Source organism: Lissotriton helveticus, chromosome 1_1 (assembly GCF_964261635.1).
Source record: "Lissotriton helveticus chromosome 1_1, aLisHel1.1, whole genome shotgun sequence".
Lineage (NCBI taxonomy): Eukaryota > Metazoa > Chordata > Amphibia > Caudata > Salamandridae > Lissotriton > Lissotriton helveticus.
The window spans coordinates 2,144,552,945-2,144,571,312 of NC_136057.1; the positions used below are offsets into that span (position 1 = coordinate 2,144,552,945).

Consider the following 18,368-nt stretch of genomic DNA (forward strand, 5'->3'; position numbering starts at 1 on the left):
AGCACTGGCCTCCACCATTACACACTATTTCACGGAAAATGCTGGCACTTCATCGTCGGTGGGAGGCATTCCAGGTGGTGCTCAGGGGCACAGCTATTAGCACCTCCACAACAGCCCGACAACAGACTAGCCAAGAATTGCAGCCGGTCGAGGATAAATTGAACCCACTCAAGACCAGGGCAGCACTAGTTCCTGCTACAAAACCGGAACTCCAAGAGGCACGCATACAATATTCTTAGAAATGCCCCCCCCCTCCTACACCAATAATAGAAATCATAACTCCTCAACACACTAGCATAACAATGCAAACAGATATCAATAAAGCCTTTTATGACCATTACAAAACGCTTTACTCTGCCTCACAACAAGTGGCTCATCAGGAGATCAGCTCCTTCCTGGAAGTTATAGAACTTCCTAAGTGACTGAAGAGGCTTGAAAAATGCTGGCTAACCATATTATACTAGCTGAAATAAATGCAGCAAACAAGGGCCTTCCTAACAACAAAACCCCAGGGCTAGATGGTTTACCAGCAGAATTTTATGCCACAACTAGCCCCCCAACTTAAAAAACTATATAATGAAGCATAAGAGACTGGCACTCTACCCCCCTGTACAGCGCAAGCACTGATAACCTCACTGCTCAAACCTGGAAGAGATCACACTAAATTGTCTGCATATCGCCCACTTTCCCTACTAAACACCAAATACAAGATTCTAAGTAAAATTTTAGCAAATCGTTTACAATCCCTTTTAACGAAGTTTATACATATCAATCAATGCCAATTTGTCCCAGCGCGTAGCACATCCCTAAATATACGCAGGCTGTGCAATATAATGTTTTCCTGCGCCACGGAGATGCCAGAGGCAGGGTGTATTGCACTGGATATCACCCAAGCATTCAACACCGTAGGCTGGGACTATATGCTTGCCGCCCTGCGGAAATGTGGAATTCCCCAAGAATACACTTGATGGATTCAAATACTATATCACCTTTCAACAGCGAAGGTACGCATTGGATCACACATATCTGAAGCATACCGAATACATAGAGGCACAAGGCAGGGTTGCCCCCTATCGCCTATATTATTTGTACTTGCCATGGAGCTTTTAGCCCACAAAATACGTGCAGCATCTACGGGATAGGATATCACACTCAATGGTACTCACCACGCGCTCTCACTTTATGCAGACAACATTATACTATATACCAGAAGATTACTGAATAATTTGGACGCTTTACACAATTTGAAACCATTGCGGGGTTGGCCATAAATTATGAAAAATCGTATGCCTTCCCCTTTGGCAACGACACGGATGGACAGTGTAGCGCAACTCTTTACACAATTTAAAACCATTGCGGGGTTGACCATAAATTATGAAAAATCGTATGCCTTCCCCTTTGGCAACGACAGGGATGGACAAACTATTCCTTTTGGAAACCGTGGCATAATAATAGCCCACACTACTTTCAGATGCCTGGGGATACAGATATATAGAAACCAACTAGATCTTATTGAAGGGAACCTGCAAAAGGCAATAAGCGCAATGAGGGCTCAAATCACGTTTTCGCCGTCCTTGCCCCTTTCAGTGGCGGGAAGAATGGCAACCTCAAAAATGGTAGTGCTCCTGCGCCTTCGCTATTGTTTCACAAACCTGCAAGCAGTGTTCCTCAAAAACATATTTAAAACATTGAACACTAAGACCTATTTTCGGGAGATTGAGAGCCTTCAGAGGCAACTTATTTGGGATGGGCGACCGCGCATTGCTCTCGCGAAACTTTCCATCCCGTGGTACGATGGGGGCATGGCGCTCCCCGATATTAAGAGATACTACTGGGCTTCCCATCTGTCCGCTATTAATCACGCTATGTTCTCTCCGGGTCGTAATCCGGCGTTTGAGATGGATAAACTTCAGCTTCCGGGAGGTGACTTTAACAGAGTACTCTATTCTCGCTCCGCTGGGCGCCATCTTGTGGGACCTACTTGGACTGCTTTGACAGTGTGGCGTGCTGCGAATGTGAGCCTGGGCTGGGAGGATCGCTTGACGTTGGCGACGCCTCTTTATGCTTCAGAACGTCTGGGCGGTCTTTGGTCTTCCAAGGGTTTTGACCGTTGGGACTTGATTGGGATCTCTAAAGTGGGGGATGTATATTCTAAGGGTTCTGTGCGCCCGTTTCAGGCCCTCCAGGCTGACTACGGCCTGAGTAGTCGGGAATTCTTTCGTTATTTACAGATCAGGCACGCTTTGGTTTCGGTGTTTGCTCCTGGTGAGATTCCGCCTGACTCTTCCCCACTTGAAGACCGTATCCTTGACGGACATCTTCCTGATAGCACTATCTCCCTGATCTATAAAAAGTTGATCAACAATCGGTCTGACTTATTGGCCCGAATTCGGGAACAGTGGATGGGAGATGGGTTGGAACTTGATGATGAGGATTGGCAATCGGCCCTCTCCTCTCCGAAGGAGGTGGCTATACCGGCTCGACTCCGTCTGGTCCAATTGAAGATCCTTCATCGGGTGTACGTGACGGGCCCGCGACTGATGGTGATGGGCTTTTCCTCCGATGGACTGTGTAAGCGTGGATGTGGTTTGCGTGCTACTTTCCTGCATATTCTTTGGGAGTGCCCGATGGTGGCTGCTTATTGGGTGGCCGTGCTTGATCTGATGACTGTGGTGACGGGGATATCCTTGCGACCGGAACCTCGTCGCTGTCTTTTGAATGTTTGGGAGCCCACGGACTATTCGGTGCCACAGACTAGATGGGCCACCCTGGGCTATATGATTGCGAAGCGAGATATTGCGCAACTCTGGGGGGCCTCCAGGCCCCCTGCCCTCTCGCAATGGGAGGATAATATGGATTGGTCCATGTTCCGTGAGAAAACTGTTTATGTGGCCAGGGGTAGACCCAGGGCATGGGTGAAGGTGTGGGGTCAATGGAACGAATACCGTGGCGACATTTGTACTCCTCCCCTTGTGGACACTATCGAGATTACCCTATCTCCCTAGGCGAGCGTTCCCGGAATCTTCGTATAAGGGACTGAGCTGGTGTCACCGGCTCTTCCCCCCCTTCTTCTTCCTGATCTCTGCCCCCCCCCCCCCGCTCCATACTCCTTAGTGCTTAGGATATTATTACTGCACCTCCATTGCTGTCCCCCCCTTGCGTCCCTTGGGCGGACTTTCAGTGATACACTCTCGCCTTTTTGTATGTTTGTTCTTCATATATATAAAACCTGTTTTGGTCCTGTATATAATGTGGAGTATTGCATTGTTGATTGACGGTTACCTCTGCGGGCTTATGTGATATGTGTCTACCCCTTTTTAGCGGCTGGCCCGTGTGGTTGTAGGCCCATCCTTGTACATTTCTGCTTGCTCAAATAAAGGTTTTTATAAAAATAAAAAAAAACATTGAACACTTTGCTGATTAGTTTAATATGGAGCACCGGGCGTCTATCTTTAAGCTTAGAGAAACTGTAACTCCCGTTAGATGACGGTGGGATGGGGGCCCCAGACTTTTATGCATATTGTCTATTAACGCAACTGCAGTGGCTTTCATATTGGTTAGCAGGCCGCAAACTACAGGAAATAGCTAACACTAAGCAAATGATTGCACAGGTTATCTTACATAGACTGCTATGCCCCGGTAGCACAATTCTGCCTTCGGCTCGAACACTGCTTAAGACTACTATCACATACTGGAAGCAAGCATTGCAGTACACTATCACCACCCCAGCATATGCCCCCAACATACCTTTATTGAGTATCCCCACTAATTTGGGAACTCTCACCTTCCGCAGATTAGAACCCTGGACGCAGGCCGGGGTTGACACAGTGGGGGACCTCTTTGGAGAGAGGATGCTACTACTGCATACAGATTTCATGAACTAACGTGGGGTCTCGGAAGTACTGTTTTTAACACATGGGAGCCGGGTGCGTTATATAAAGAAACACTGGGAACCCCAAGGATCCGAACCCAACACAAATGAGTTGGTTTATCTAATGTATCTTATTGGGATAGTAGTCACCTCACCCTTTGGTTTTATCATGGAATACGTACTCACTAACCATCCCTGTTGACTTTAATACGCACCAAATGACAACAGGATAATAGCAGACCACTACTAGATAAAGAGTGGAAGACGATACTGGACTATCCAAAACGAGTATCCCGAACCACACAATTTAAATTTATACAATATATGGTAACTCGGAGGGCAAATTTAACACCACACAAACTGCATTCCCTCTACCCTAGTGTTACGGCATCTTGCCCCAGATGTACTGAACAGGATGCAGATCTCATACATATGATATGGTCTTGTGCCGGGCTGAGGGGATACTGGGAGGAATAACCAATGCCTCGGTGAAAGTTGTGGGAGACATGGGTTGGTAAACAGCAGAAACAGGTATATTGGGACTATATTGACGACAAAAAGAGTACCAAGTGCAGGCTAATTTGATAGATTTAGCTCTTATACTTGCAAAACGAGGAGTCACAAGGAGGTGGAAATCACCTTTAGCCCCCACGATACTGAGTTGGAAAGAAGAAGTTGAAAAATGGGGACTGGCGGAAAGTGTGGCTATTCAGAGAGAAAAAAAAGAGGACTGAGAAAGGAGCCTATTGCTATGAGTTGGGACCTCCTGTTAGAATCTTTTAAATCTGCTGACATATTCAACCCTTGAAGATTTCATAAGCTCCCTGCGTATCCACAGTCCTTATACTCCTACTCACGCAGCATCACTTCCTCTCCATGGTAAGAGCTGGTGATAGATACAGCCATGACCCCCAAGGTTTCCATTCCCTTGAATCCTAGTAGCCAAAATGAGGCGTGTTATTAATATACAGTATATGCACAACCCTCAAATCCAGTGCTCACAAAACTAACTAGGCACACAGTATCTGGCCTTCACAATCCAGTCCCTCTCCTTAATATTTTGTTGTTTTTTCTAAGGGCTCGTCAGCGGGGGTGGGGGGTAGGGAGTTTAAAATGTTGAGTACTTGTTTCATTCTCATGGAGTAAGGTAGTACTATTGATGTATTAGCAGGGAGGATAGCTAATATACACTGGGTCATGGTCAGAATGGCCATGTTCCAAACACTATGCGACTGTAAATACTGAGGAAGGACTAAACATAATGAATAAGCGCAAATCTGTACCGCTCTGATGTGCATATTCTTGGTCCTGCTATACAGAAGTCCTTATTTTCCTTTTTTGTAATCAGAAGAAAATTAATACAATTTGTTTAAAAAAACAAAAAGTGGGACATAAATGTGTTTGTGATTGAATGAACTTGATACCCTTTCATTTTTGGGAATTTTGTCTTTTTGAACATAAATGTCCCCAGTGTTAAAATTATGTAGTTTAACCATTTTAGCTTGTATGCTTTCATTTAATTTGAAGCTTTGCTGATCTTTAGCAAAATGCAGGAATGGCGCATACCCAAGTGTTCTGGTCTGTGGTTTAATATCAACGCAACACCTCACCTACCCAAACTATGGAACATTTTGGCCTTTAAATGCCACTTTATTGAATACTTTGTTTTAAATATTGGTGTAAGCAGGTGTTCATACTACCTGCCTAACAACTATGTCATCTTTTAATTTTTAAGAGAGAAGATGTCAGTGCCTGGAGCAAACCTGCAAGCGACTGGAGAAGGAGAAGGAAACTCTTGTTGGTCAAGTTGAAACATTAAAGGCCAAATTAATGAAGGCAGACGCTGAAGTTTCTTCTGTAAAGATGTCTATGTCCCAGAGAACATCTCAGTTTCAAGCAATCCAAGAGGAGTTACTAGAGAAAGCAGTGAAAACCAGCAAATTAGAACAAGAGGTAAGTGGCCTAGTGCATAGACCTTCATAAAACTTGATGAAAAGAAAGCTGGCATTTTTCTTTTTTGTATAGACAAGACTTTTGATCATAAATCAATTTAAATTCAACGCTTATGTTATTCAACCTGAATGCAATGGGCAATGCTTAATTGATTTTTGCCCCACAGAAACCATGTCCTGTACCTGACTTTCGAACACATATTAGGTCCATTCCAACCCTAATCATAGTGATGATATTTAGTTTAAATAAATGTTGAGGCTCCAAGGACTTTCTTTCTGAGCACAGATTCTCACCAGTGTTGCTCTCGTCACCTGCTCCAAGATCTTCTTTTAGTCCATCTGTAAACTTACCTTTAAAGGATGCTGTTTAATAACTGATAGCTGAGAGCAAAAAAGAATACCCGTGCCTCTTTTCAGATCAGTGTGAGGTGCTTAATGGTGTTTATTTTTCATAATACCTCATTATGCCATGTTATGTTCAGGAAGCTGCAACTTTAATAGGGACTTCAAATGAGGTATTCTCTTTAGAAGCAGTAACATTGTTGTTTTTTTCTTGCATACAGACCGATATCATTGCAGAACATAAAGCCCAAGGTCCTAGCTAAAATATTGGCAAATAGACTGAATACCTGTTCATTAGTGATACCCGATCAATCTGGGTGTATGCCAGGCAGAGCCATAAGACACAGTTTACACAGACCACATGACATTGACGCTGAGATAGCATCCAACTCCGTAGAATGGAATCTCATGTTTGCTGTCTTCCAAAAGATGGGTCTGGGACCTCCCTGTGATAGACCAAACTACCATACACATATCCATCAACTTGATTTAAAAAATTTGCTGCAGAAACAGACAATCTCTCAAGGGTTAATATTTTACTGCAGAAATATCTAACAGTAAAAAAACAACCGGTCTATGAGGTCTTTATTGACAATACAACAGTATTTGATCTAAGTTATTAGCTCTGGGTAAACTGTTGGTCCTTTTACGTCTCCTAATGGAGTTACCTTCTGACACCTGCAGCAGGGCTCTAATTGAATGTCTTCAGCTAGAGTAAAAACAAACGATAAAAACAGGAATTTATTTTTGCTCGACTGCTTTTCACCCTTCATTTGTAGGATTTAAAAAAAGAAATGTTGGACAAATTCTAGGCGCACATCCAGTGAACACCTTATTCTTGCTACACATTTTTACTTAAATCCTTAGTCTCGGTCAAGAAGAGTCTGTCCGTACAAGGCCTCAGTTTGGAATTAGACCTGACAAATGCCTTTTGTAATCTTTGGGAGCTCTATTAGGTGGGTAAAGATTGACCTTTAATTTGCTCAAGAGCCATTATTCATACAAAATTAATTATTGTGCAAGAAGGGTCAACTTCGCTAATGATGAGAATTTGAATATGCATTCTCAAGAAAGTAGATTTTTACATCCACCTGTCCACTCCTCAAATTAAGTTATTCTGTCAAAAAGTAGTGCCCAGGCACAGATAAAACTGACTGTTATATAAAGATAAATAAACACTATTTAAATATGGTGGGCAAGCAAAATGTAACTCTGCCCATTTGATAACATTAATAGAGCACAAACTAAGAAGATTTATTTGTGCATTTACAGAGCAGATCATCTAAATTGCCAAACAGGGAAGTGAGACAACTTTTCACACACTAATATGGCATCCACTTTATGTGATAATAATAATAAATTACAGGATTTAGATTGTGTTATTTTGTTTGTCCCACATAAACCCTGATATGTTGAAAGTTTTTAAGGTCAATGTTTATAAGAAAAGAAGTGCATGTAGCTCAGTATGCAAGAAATGTTTATTAGGTACACTGATTCCCTTTGATTGTTATATGGTTATCTGATAGAGACTTCTAGCTGCAGATTCCTTACCTTTTTAATTTCCCAGGCATCAGGCTGGATCAGGAAACTTTTGCTGAGCAGTACCTCTTGCGTGTGCCGTCTGGTGGATCCATTCAGCTTCGCGTGATGACGTTGGTACCTATATACGTGCCACCCAGACGCGCGGACGTAGGTTCTTTTCTTTTTGCGCCAGTCTAGGGCCGATCTGGGAAGAGCTATCCATCTCTGTCGCTTTTTGACAGTTTATTTTCTCGACTTTTGTCGGATTCGGAAATTTTTTCCAACTTTGTGTGCGAGGGATGTCTTCGAGGCAGACCGGTTTCAAGCCGTGTGGTCCCTGCCACCGCATGATGTTGGTAACTGACCCCCCACCTCGTCTGTCTCTGGTGTCTCAAGCGCGACCACGACTCAAAGTCGTGCTCTGACTGCCGGGCCATGGCTCCGAAGGCCTTGAGGGAGCAGGCGATGAAGCACCTTGCGGCCCGGCACTCGACACCGTCAAGCGAGACTCCTTGGAGGTCCCAATCGAGGAAGAGGTCGTCTCTGGACCGCTCACGGAGCTCTAAGTCCTCTAACTCCCACTCGAGGTCCTTGGGACACTCGGGCAAGAGGCATAAGAAGAAGAAGAAGAAGTCCAAGGACTTCATCTTCACCTCGGCTGTTGTCTGTTGTCGAAAGAGGTTGGGAGCGGCGACGCTCTAGGCACAGTACTGTGGAGCTGGACCCTGGGTTGACTTCATGCCTCCCTCCCTTTCCGAGAGCTGGAGCGACCCCCGCTCAGATAAAAGAATTTTACAAGGCCATGCGCCGCGTATTTGAGTTGGCCAACCCCCTGGTGAGCTATCATGCCCGCAGGGTCAGAAGAGGTACTGAATCAGGGTCGATGCCGGTCATGCCAGCACGAACTCCGGCGTTGGACCCGAAGTCGGTGCCTGCGGCGCCGCCAGTGCCAGCCCCATCCTCGTCTCTGGAGACATGGAGTCGGAACGACGTTCCTCGACTTCAATTCAGATATAGATTGAACCCAGGGGTTCTATGTTGTCACCTGAGCACTTTAAGGATGTGCTAGGCACAGGAGAGGAATGGGAGGAGTCTATGGACCCTCTGGAACACCAGGACAACTCTACAGAGCAGTTGGACTGGTATGGGGAACTTGCCGATCATTCAGGAGGGCTATTCTCTGCTTTTTGTTTCTTTTCTTCCTCCCATTCTGTTAAATCTGGAACAGTTGACAGAGGATCATCTGAAATTGCTCCAGGAGGAAGTTATAGGTCTCTTGGCCAAAGGAGCTATAAAAAGGGTCCTGGTTTCAGAAGTAGACAGTGGTTGTTATTCTCGCTACTTTCTGATTCCAAAGAAGTACAAAATGTTACGGCCCATCTTAGATTGTGGGACTGTCAATTCTTCCTCAAGAAGGAGATCAAGATATTCACTCTAGCTCAGGTTTTGTCTGCCCTAGACCAAGAAGACTGGATGGTGGTGTTGGACCTGCAAGATGCGTATTTTCACATCCCCATTTTGCCGGGCCACAGGCGTTGCCTATGGTTCAAGGTAGGCTGCAAGCATTTTGAATTTACTGTGCTCCCCTTCAGTCTTACCAGTGCCCCTCGGGTGTTCACCAAGGTGATGGCGGTGTTAGCAGCTCATATGCGCAGGTTTGAGGTATCAATTTTCCCCTACCTCGACTACTGGCTGTTGAAGGCGTCCTCTCCCCAGGCTGTCGTCTCCCACCTCCAGACTATGGCGGATCTCCTGCATTCACTGTGATTCTCTATAAACGTGCAGAAGTCACAACTGACTCCTTCTCAGACGCTCCATTTCATTTGGTGCAGTTCTAGACACACAGCAGTTTCTGGTCTATCTACCTCCTAGATCCTACATCCTTTTGGTAAAGCAGGTCAGGTGACATATGCGGGCTCTGCAGTGGGACCTGAAGTTCCAGTGTGCACAGCATTGAGGAAATCTCACTGATGTGGTCCAGATCTTGGAAGGAACTGCAAGAGATCTGCAGTGGTGGTTGAAGAAATGCAATTGGGTTAACAGTAGACCCCTCTCCCTTCCCCAACGAGAAATAACAGTGGTGACAGATACGTCACTTCTGGGATAGAGCGGCCTTCTGGGAGAGGTGGGGGACTTTGGTCTTTGACGGAGTCAGTGCTCCACATAAATCTGTTTGAGCTCAGAGTGATTTGATTAGCATTGAAAGCATTTCTTCCCTCTGTCAAGGGGAAGCAAGTGCAGGTGTTCACGGACAACACCACCGCCATGTGATACTGCAGCAAGAAGGGCGGGGTGGGGTCGTGAACCCTTTATTGAGAGGCCCTGCATCTCTGGACATGGCTGGAACAGCAGGGCATAACCTCTAGCAGGTTCTTTGAACGTCAGGGCAGACAAAGTCACCTGTCAATGCCTAGCAGATCACAAATGGCGTCTCCATTCAAAGGTGGTGCAAAGTCTCTTTCAACAGTGGGGAGAATCTTGGTTAGATTTGTTCACCACCAAAGAGAACACGCATTGTCCGCAATACTGCACCTGGTGTTTCCAAAGCGGCTATTGCTCAGCGATGCCTTTTGGCACAAGTGGAGCTCAGGCCATACCACTCCTACCCAGGATTCTGAAGAAGATCATGAGCGACCGAGCCCCAGTCATTCTTGTGACTCAGGACTGGGCGTGGAGAGTCTGGTATCCAGGCCTTCTGAAGATGAGCATCGATCCTCCGATCAGGCTGCCCCTTCGGGAAGATCTTCTGTAGCAGCAGCTGGGGAGGGTCCTCCACCTGAACCTGTCAACTTTGCGCCTCAATGCGTGTCAACGCACCGTCCATCATTTCCTTTGGTTTTTCTTTGTTCGCCATAAGTTGGCCGGGTATGCCCAGACGTGAGTCCCTTGCTCACTTTGCCACTGGATTCAAGCAAGCCTGGCTGAAGAAGGCTGAAATGCCAGAAACAGGTCCTCGGTAGCTTGTTTCCGGTCCAGGGAAGGCATGGCTTGGCAGTTCGGGCTGGACTGTGCCCATGAGGCACAGGGTCAGACTGATTTGCATATGGCCATGTCTGAACTGGGGTGGCAGAGTGGGCTAAAGAACGGTGATGGATTAAACCCAGATCAGTTGACTGGGGGTGAGTGCTTGTATTGTCAACGCTCCGTCATCATTTCCTTTGGTTTTTCTTTGTTCGCCCTAAGTTGGCAGGGTATGCTCAGACGTGAGTCCCTTGCTCACTTTGCCACTGGATTCAAGCAAGCCGGGCTGAAGAAGGCTGAAATTCCAGAAACCGGTCCTCGGTGGCTTGTTTCCGGTCCAGGGAAGGCATGGTTTGGCAGTTCGGGCTGGACTGTTCCCATGAGGCACAGGGTCAGACTGATTTGCATATGGCCATGTCTGAACTGGGGTGGTAGAGTGGGCTAAAGAACGGTGATGGATTAAACCCAGATCAGTTGACTGGGGGTGAGTGCTTGTATTGTCAACGCTCTGTCCATCATTTCCTTTGGTTTTTCTGTGTTCTTTAGATGCAACGCAGCATTCTGTCCTTGGAATGCTATTCTGTCTTGAAATAACTTTGTGCAACCGGACCAATGTACTTGTATCAATCAAGGTTGAAACAGACTGAGCCATCAGTATTTATGGCCAGAGATCAAGTGCTTGTTCTTTCAAAATAGGAACAGTTTAACATATTCATGGACCTGGAAGACTGAGTCAATGTCCTGGGTTTGGTCTCAGCCAAAGCACTACTGTTTGGGTTGGATGAAAGTGTCAACTTTCGAGCTGTCCACTTGTGTTTGCAATAGCGCTCCGTCAGCTTTGAGGCAGGATGTAGCTCATTTTGAAATCAGTTTGTGCTGCCAAGTCCTCAAAGTTTCGTTTATATTACTATATCTGTGGCATTGCTTAATTTGTATTAAAAAAAAGTGCCAGGGCCCTTGTCAGGAGTCCATTGGCTTGGCAGTTTGGGCTGGACTGTTCCCATGAGGCACAGGGTCAAGACTGATTTGCATATAGACAGTCCTGAACTGGGGTGGCGAACAGTGAGCTGAAGAACGATGATGGATTCAACCCAGGTCTGTGATTGGGGGGTGAGTGTCTCCAATGTAGACAAACAGCTGCTCCACCATGGCAAATTGTCAGAAGTATCATTGATAGACACCAAACAGTGAATGGTAAAACAACACAACGCACCAGCATTTACTAACTGGTTAAGGAAAATGGTGCTGATTTTAAGATAGAAAGTATAGCAATAAACTCAGTCGCTATCTTCTGACTCAGTAACAGTCTTGTTTTGACAAGGATGTTTGTGGCCTATAATATGTCTCTTTCCTGGATTTGCTGAAACCAATGCAAAACAGCTGGGGTGGGATCAAAAGTGTCTAACTCCTGCCCATCTACTTGGAGTCGCATTAAAGCAGACATATTGTCACTTTTAAGGGACTTACGGAGCTCATTTTTTATTCGGTTCATGCGGCTAAACCCCCGTTCCCCTATTGCTGTTGTTGGACTGATGGAAAGCATGATTTCTAAAATTGGAAGGACATCTTTAACTTCTTCTGGGCGTTTTTTCAATAGCTGAGTGAAGAGGGATACAGGCTTATGCGACGTCAGCCAATGAAAGACGTACAGTTTTAAAATCTAGCCACTCTCCAGGGGCAGACTGAATTTCTTCATCAGTAAGTATCTTTTTCAAATTCTCAAATTCTTGATCCCCAAAATCTCTAATCTTTTCAACAGAGTCTGGCCACAAAGTAAAATCAAAAATGTTAAACAAAGAATGCGGCTTGCCATAGATGTGCTTCAGAAACAGGTCACTTATAAAAGAAACCACATTTTCTATTAACTCAGTAGTGTCTTCCTTGACACTAGTTTCATTAGAGCTGCCTTTTCTACCAGGCTTCCATCTTTAAAAAGCAATTGAAATTGTTTTAGTGCTTTTTCTGGCTTTGTTTTCAGCTGTATTAGCTTCTGTTGAAGCAACTCACTCATTCTTGCAACTTCAGAAATAAGACTGTCTTCTTGTTGAAATGCCTTAGACACTTGCTGAAGCAGCTCTGTAAAGTCTATAATGAAGTGCAAGAAATAAAGAAACTTCTCTGATTTCGTGTCATGAAGCAAACCTTTGGCTTTGTTTGAATATTCATGACTACCATTAGCGAAGTGTTCAAGATGAAGTACTGTAGGTTCCCAGTTTGTCTTAAGCGCTGTTACTGCCCTGTGCTGACTTGCTACCCATCTGATTTGCTGCAAGCCACCAAAATGTTGTAACTGCTCTTCCAGATTATCAGCTATCTCTTTAAGTTCCCTTCTCCGCTTAGGTGAATAATAATATAGTTTGAAGCATCCTTTGAGCACCTCCTCAAATTAGGATATGTATGAACTTTTTTTTAACATCACACACAACACGCTCTAGATTGTGAGCTACACAGTGCACAACTGCAATGTGATCGCAATTGTCCCATCCTTGATGTTTAGAGACTTCGTCCAGTAGCTGCTTCACAGCACCAGATTTACTACCAAGGTTCACAGTGGAGAAGTGTGGCTCACTGGTTAGAGGAGGCAGACCCGGACGCTGAGATCAGACCCGGGACCAGGGTTCAATTCCCGACGCGGCAGGGTCTTGAGCCCAAAATGTCCACGGACTCGGTAATTCTCGCTTCGGTGCCTACTCGAATCACAGGTTCACACTCTGCAACTCTGGGCAATAGCTTGTTTAATCTCCACTACGGCCCCCTGCGGCGGGATGCCTGGCTTTCACCTTGGGGATACCCAGTAGGGGCTATCTCACAGGGAAACACCAGGACGGGTTCCCAATGCAAAGCGCTTTGAGACCTGGCGGTGATATTGCGCTATATAAAAACCCATCCATCCATCCACAGCAGCTCCATCTGTATTCAGACCAATGCCTTTCTGGCTCAGAATATCCAGAGATATGCCTATGCTTTCCAGGCCAACTATTATAGCATTTTTCACTCTGGATGCAGTGGAGTTTTTCATGCTGACAATGTCACACAGATGGGTAACAAGGGTGCCTTCACAAACGAATCGCACATAAATCAGTTCCTGTTCCTGAATTCCTTTGTCAGGTGACCCACCTGACAGAACACTGAGGAACCTAGCATTTTCTATCTGGGATCGAATTGTCATTTTTAGGGTCTCGGAAATTGCTATTACAAAGTTAAGGCATTCATGATCATTGGTATAATTTTCAAAATCCCAGTCAGGATTGTTCTTTTTCTGGAGTGTGCAGAGTTTTGGAAACTTATTAAAAGCCTCACCTTCTTTTGCAAGATAATAGGCTGTATTAAATAAAATGTTTAAGTGCCCATATTTTTTTCATGCATTTTTGTGATCAATTTGGCTATGCAGGTCTCCTGTGGGTTTTGAATTCCAGCTTCATGTAATATGCATTTTTCGTGTGATTTGCTCTTGTTGTCCCATTCCAATGTCTCCCTTTTGAATTTTTCTGTCACACCAACATATAGGGAAGACTTAGTATCTGCGAGATGGGGACATTTCCTGCAAACTCCACAATACAAAAATTGAGATTTTTTAAAACTGGTCTCGACTAGGACAGCTCCGTTACTTTTCTTTTCTTCAATCACTGCCCGCTTGAAAGCTTCAAGCCATTTCTGTTGTACAACTCTGTCTTTTTGTTTTATCATACTCCCTTTGCTTTTGGTGGATTTATTCTAATGACTTCCTTTTCCCAACTGCTGAACTCTGTCCTGCATTATTCGGTGGAGTTTTAGCTCCAGTGGTTTTTCCCAACCACAACCTGATGTCTGCCGTTGCAGCTGCCCTCTCTGCCGGTTGTCTGCCTTCTCCTCACTAGATAGCCAGCACTGCTTCTGTCCGCTCTGAGCTAGAATCAAAAACAATAATGTAACTAATTTAAAATAACAGTAACTGTGTACAAACTACTAACTTTAAAGGCTTAACAATTTTGCTTTCCATAATTACTTACTGCAAAGTCTTATATATGACTCGGGTATGGCTTTACCCGTCATATCATGAGATTCTGTTCCATTCAAAGTAAGAATCTTGACTGAAATGCTCCCAAATATTTATATCACTTATCATTCTGTCAAATATTCCATTCAGTTACATGAATGCAAATAGCATGTCGCGACTGGCAATCCTTACGCCTGCTCAGTGGTACAAATTGTGTACAATTTCTCATGCCCTTGACAAGTCCTGGAACACTTGGCAAGGTCATCAATAGAATCGCATTGCCTCTCCTCTTCTGACTGAAATAAGCAATATGCCACTTCCAGAAATGACTGTGCCAAGACACGGCCTGCAAAAATCTGACACAGCGGAGCGCTGTGTGTACGGAAGAAGGCCATAGGTCAAAAACAGAAACCTTATTACTGTGGTTATTTAGGGAATGTCCACCTGCGGAGTAGGGCGCAATGATGATCACAGAAATCAAAGACTGAAATACACTTGCAGACTAAATGGGGAAATGATCACAGCAATTTCAGTGCCTATAATTACGCTGTTCTTTCTAAATTTAAATGGACAGGAGTTTGGGAAAGAGCTGGAGTTGGGACACTGAACAACAAAGAGGGAACATGCTACCATGAGAGACACTTCGACACATCTAAAGAATAGTGACAAAGCCCGGGGATACAAGCAAGAGACCCCTGTTAAGTAACCAGAAAACAAAGCAATATAAAACCCAGAGCACTTCAGCCCTTAGGACGTATGTGGTGAAAGGAAATGATCGCAGAATAGGTTGTGCAATCGAGGGCAGCAAGCAGTGCAAATAAGACAGGCAAGAGGCAAACAGGATGATTTAGAAAAAAGAAAAAACACTGTAGGAGAAAATCTAGAAAAGCGAAGTTTCAGACAGTTGGAGACATGCGGCGCAGCATAACCATTGGACAACAGCACAAAACAAAATGACAAGAAAAGTTAAAAAGCTCCACGTTGATCTACATTTATTCTGGTCCACTGTTACAGTGGATTCACAAACGCTACTGTCATGTAGCTCCTGTATATCCTTATATCGTGTTAAGTTAGCATAGGTACATTTGAAGTTTAAACGCCATTTTCCTTTCTTGCAACTTCTGCACACGACACTTAATTGTTGAAGTAGCTTTCAACCTAGTAGTTTGCCGTGGTTTATGTGAGAATAATATGTTATTGCTCTGATATCTACTTTGTTTAATAAACTATGTCTGCACAAAGAGTGCTGAAGTTTCAGGAACAACACGATATGGAATTGTTATGAGGTCTGATCTCAACGCCTTCATAGTCATAACACAAGTGCAGCCTTTGCCAACTCTGGCTTCAGGAGGGATTGATATTGCTTTGCACGAGGCACATAGAACACACTTGATGATGTGCACATGCAGAGAGAGCTGGTGTATGCTGATGTGATTCCTTCATGCTAGGACACTAAGGTATGGGCCCGCCCTAAAACAACCCAAAGAGACCTTCTTAGCTAATAATATAATATATGTGTTAGGGAGGGTGAGATATAAGTGTTGTTAACTCTTATTCATTACAGTATGTTAACATGCTGTCACCATTCGCTTTTTATGTCTTAGTAACTATGCTGGTAATTTTGCTATTGATAATAAGTATACTTGTATTATCTAAGATACTGCGCCTGAGAAGACGGCATTAGTAAATAAACATTTCAAATGCACATGTGTCTTCTTTACTCCATGTTCTGGTTTGTAATGACAATATAACGAAAGAGTGTTCATGAGTTCCACGTACCCTGAGGTACTGCAAGTTCATGTTCTGGTTGGTCTAAACATTGGGAGTTTGATATGTCCAATGAGACACTGTAGCTAGCTCGGTAAGGGGTGAGTTGGGTACTAAGGTGTGTTTTGGGTCACCCTAATTCGCCGAGGTTCCACTCCTCTGTGCACAGTTCTGTGTGAGAACAGAAACCCTGCGACATGGCGCCCAACGGTTTCGGTGGTCTTATATCATGACACTCGAGTAGTATATCGTTCAAACCTTAACCCCTTCACATCCGTTTCCGGAAAACGGGGTGTCGGTGAAACCTACCTATTTTTTGAAATAGGTCTTATTCAAGTTTGATTCTTTCTAAAAACGGTTTCTTTGAATTACTACCCAGTTGTGCTACAAAGTATTCTTTGTTTTTCCGTAATTCCAGTGTTATCATGGCGGCGGCAGTGGCAATTGTGCAACATAGTCGAGTAGCGGTGCGCACACATCTACAGACGTACCAAGTCCCGGTGGATGGGATGGCTGTGATTTTAGTGGTGTGTGCTGATCCGGCGTTCCCTTTTGAATTGTTTTACTCTTGGGTTACGTTTCCGGCTGTGGACGCAACTTCTGGTTTGTTCCACTCCTACACGGCCTCCCCTGTACCGGCTGAGTATACACCGTACAGGGCACTGGAAATACCTATTGATCATTGGCAGCATCGCGTTTGGTTTGATGGCGCCCTCCCCCACTCTTTGTCCGCTGCGAGGTTAGGTCCACTCTCAATTCCAGGTACAAACTGGCCTGCGTTGGGTGGTTTTACCCCGCACCCTAATCACGGGGCTTGTACCCTTGCAGAAATTCGCAGGCTACATGTAGTCTCCATTTCCGTGATTCGTGCATTGGTTCAATACATAGGTCGTCATCTCCCGGGTGGTCCCCCGGGGGGTCCGGCCGTTCAGACGGAACGTGGTGGTTTAAGGCTCAATCCAGTTATGGTAAATTCGGTTTTTGGTCAACGCCCTGATAATAAAGATGATTTTCCTTTTTGGCTGGCCGAGAAATTTGACCAACTGGAAGCCGTGTTTCCCAATTCTACTCCTGCTGATAAACATAGAATGTTGACGATTACTTTACCTAAGGATATCACTCCCGAGCTCGTTGACTGTGAAAGTTGGGGTAAGACTTTTGCGGCTGTTTATGCGAGGTGTTTCGGCACCCCATCTATGGCTGTACTGCCTACGATCATAAAACGTGTTCAGGATGATCACGGTCCAGAGGCAGCGGTTGAATTGGGTATGCGCCTGTGTGGTTCTTTTGAGATTGTAAGTGATCTCATACTCTCCAACATCAAGGGAGATGCTGTGAACTTCCAGGTTTTTAATGCACTGGCAGCATTACCCGATGCCGAAAAGCCCCGCCAGTTGGCGAAGATTGTGGTGGCCGCTTATAAAACTATCGGTCGCACAAGTAAGGGTTTAAAGTACTTCACGGTTAAGGAGAAGAAACAACCACAAGTGCAGTCTGCTGCGGCAGATGTACAACCAAAGTCCAAAAAACAAAATTGGCCTCAGAAACAGAAACAGGGGAAGCAACAGCAGCAGACGCAGGAATCATATCCTGCAACACAAGTCCCTGCGCCAGCTGAGAAAGTTTATGATTTGCGCGATCGCGCGATGATTAAATCACCTGATCGATTTCAGGTTTCTGATCAACGCTCTCCTCGTTCCTTTCAGGACTCATCGGCCCCGAAGACCGGTGGAGGAGGAGGCGGACGGGGACGTGGTGGCCAACAGGGACGTGGCCAGCCCCGCCAGACAGAAGGCGCATGGAAGCAGGAGGATTCTACGCCAAAGAGACCGCAGTTTGCGAAAAAGAAAGTCGCAGCCTTAACAGCGCATCGATATGCCACAGATAGTGAGAACGCGGCTTCGGAATCTGACGTGGGCTCTGACCTTGCTGGACAGCGCGGCGGAGATAACCATAGTCAGAGAGGCGCTGCGTCCAC

At 45.0% G+C, this 18,368-nt stretch overlaps 1 protein-coding gene across 3 annotated transcripts in view; it reads left to right on the top strand.

Annotated features, from left to right (window-relative positions):
- CCDC18 (coiled-coil domain containing 18) overlaps positions 1–18,368 on the top strand; it is a 1,360,824-nt gene that overhangs the window by 395,939 nt on the left and 946,517 nt on the right. For all 3 annotated transcript variants that reach the window (XM_078646342.1, XM_078646344.1, XM_078646343.1), the window contains one exon: positions 5,607–5,824. In XM_078646342.1, the coding sequence (XP_078502468.1) occupies positions 5,607–5,824 (218 nt within the window). The remainder of the gene's footprint in view (positions 1–5,606; positions 5,825–18,368) is intronic.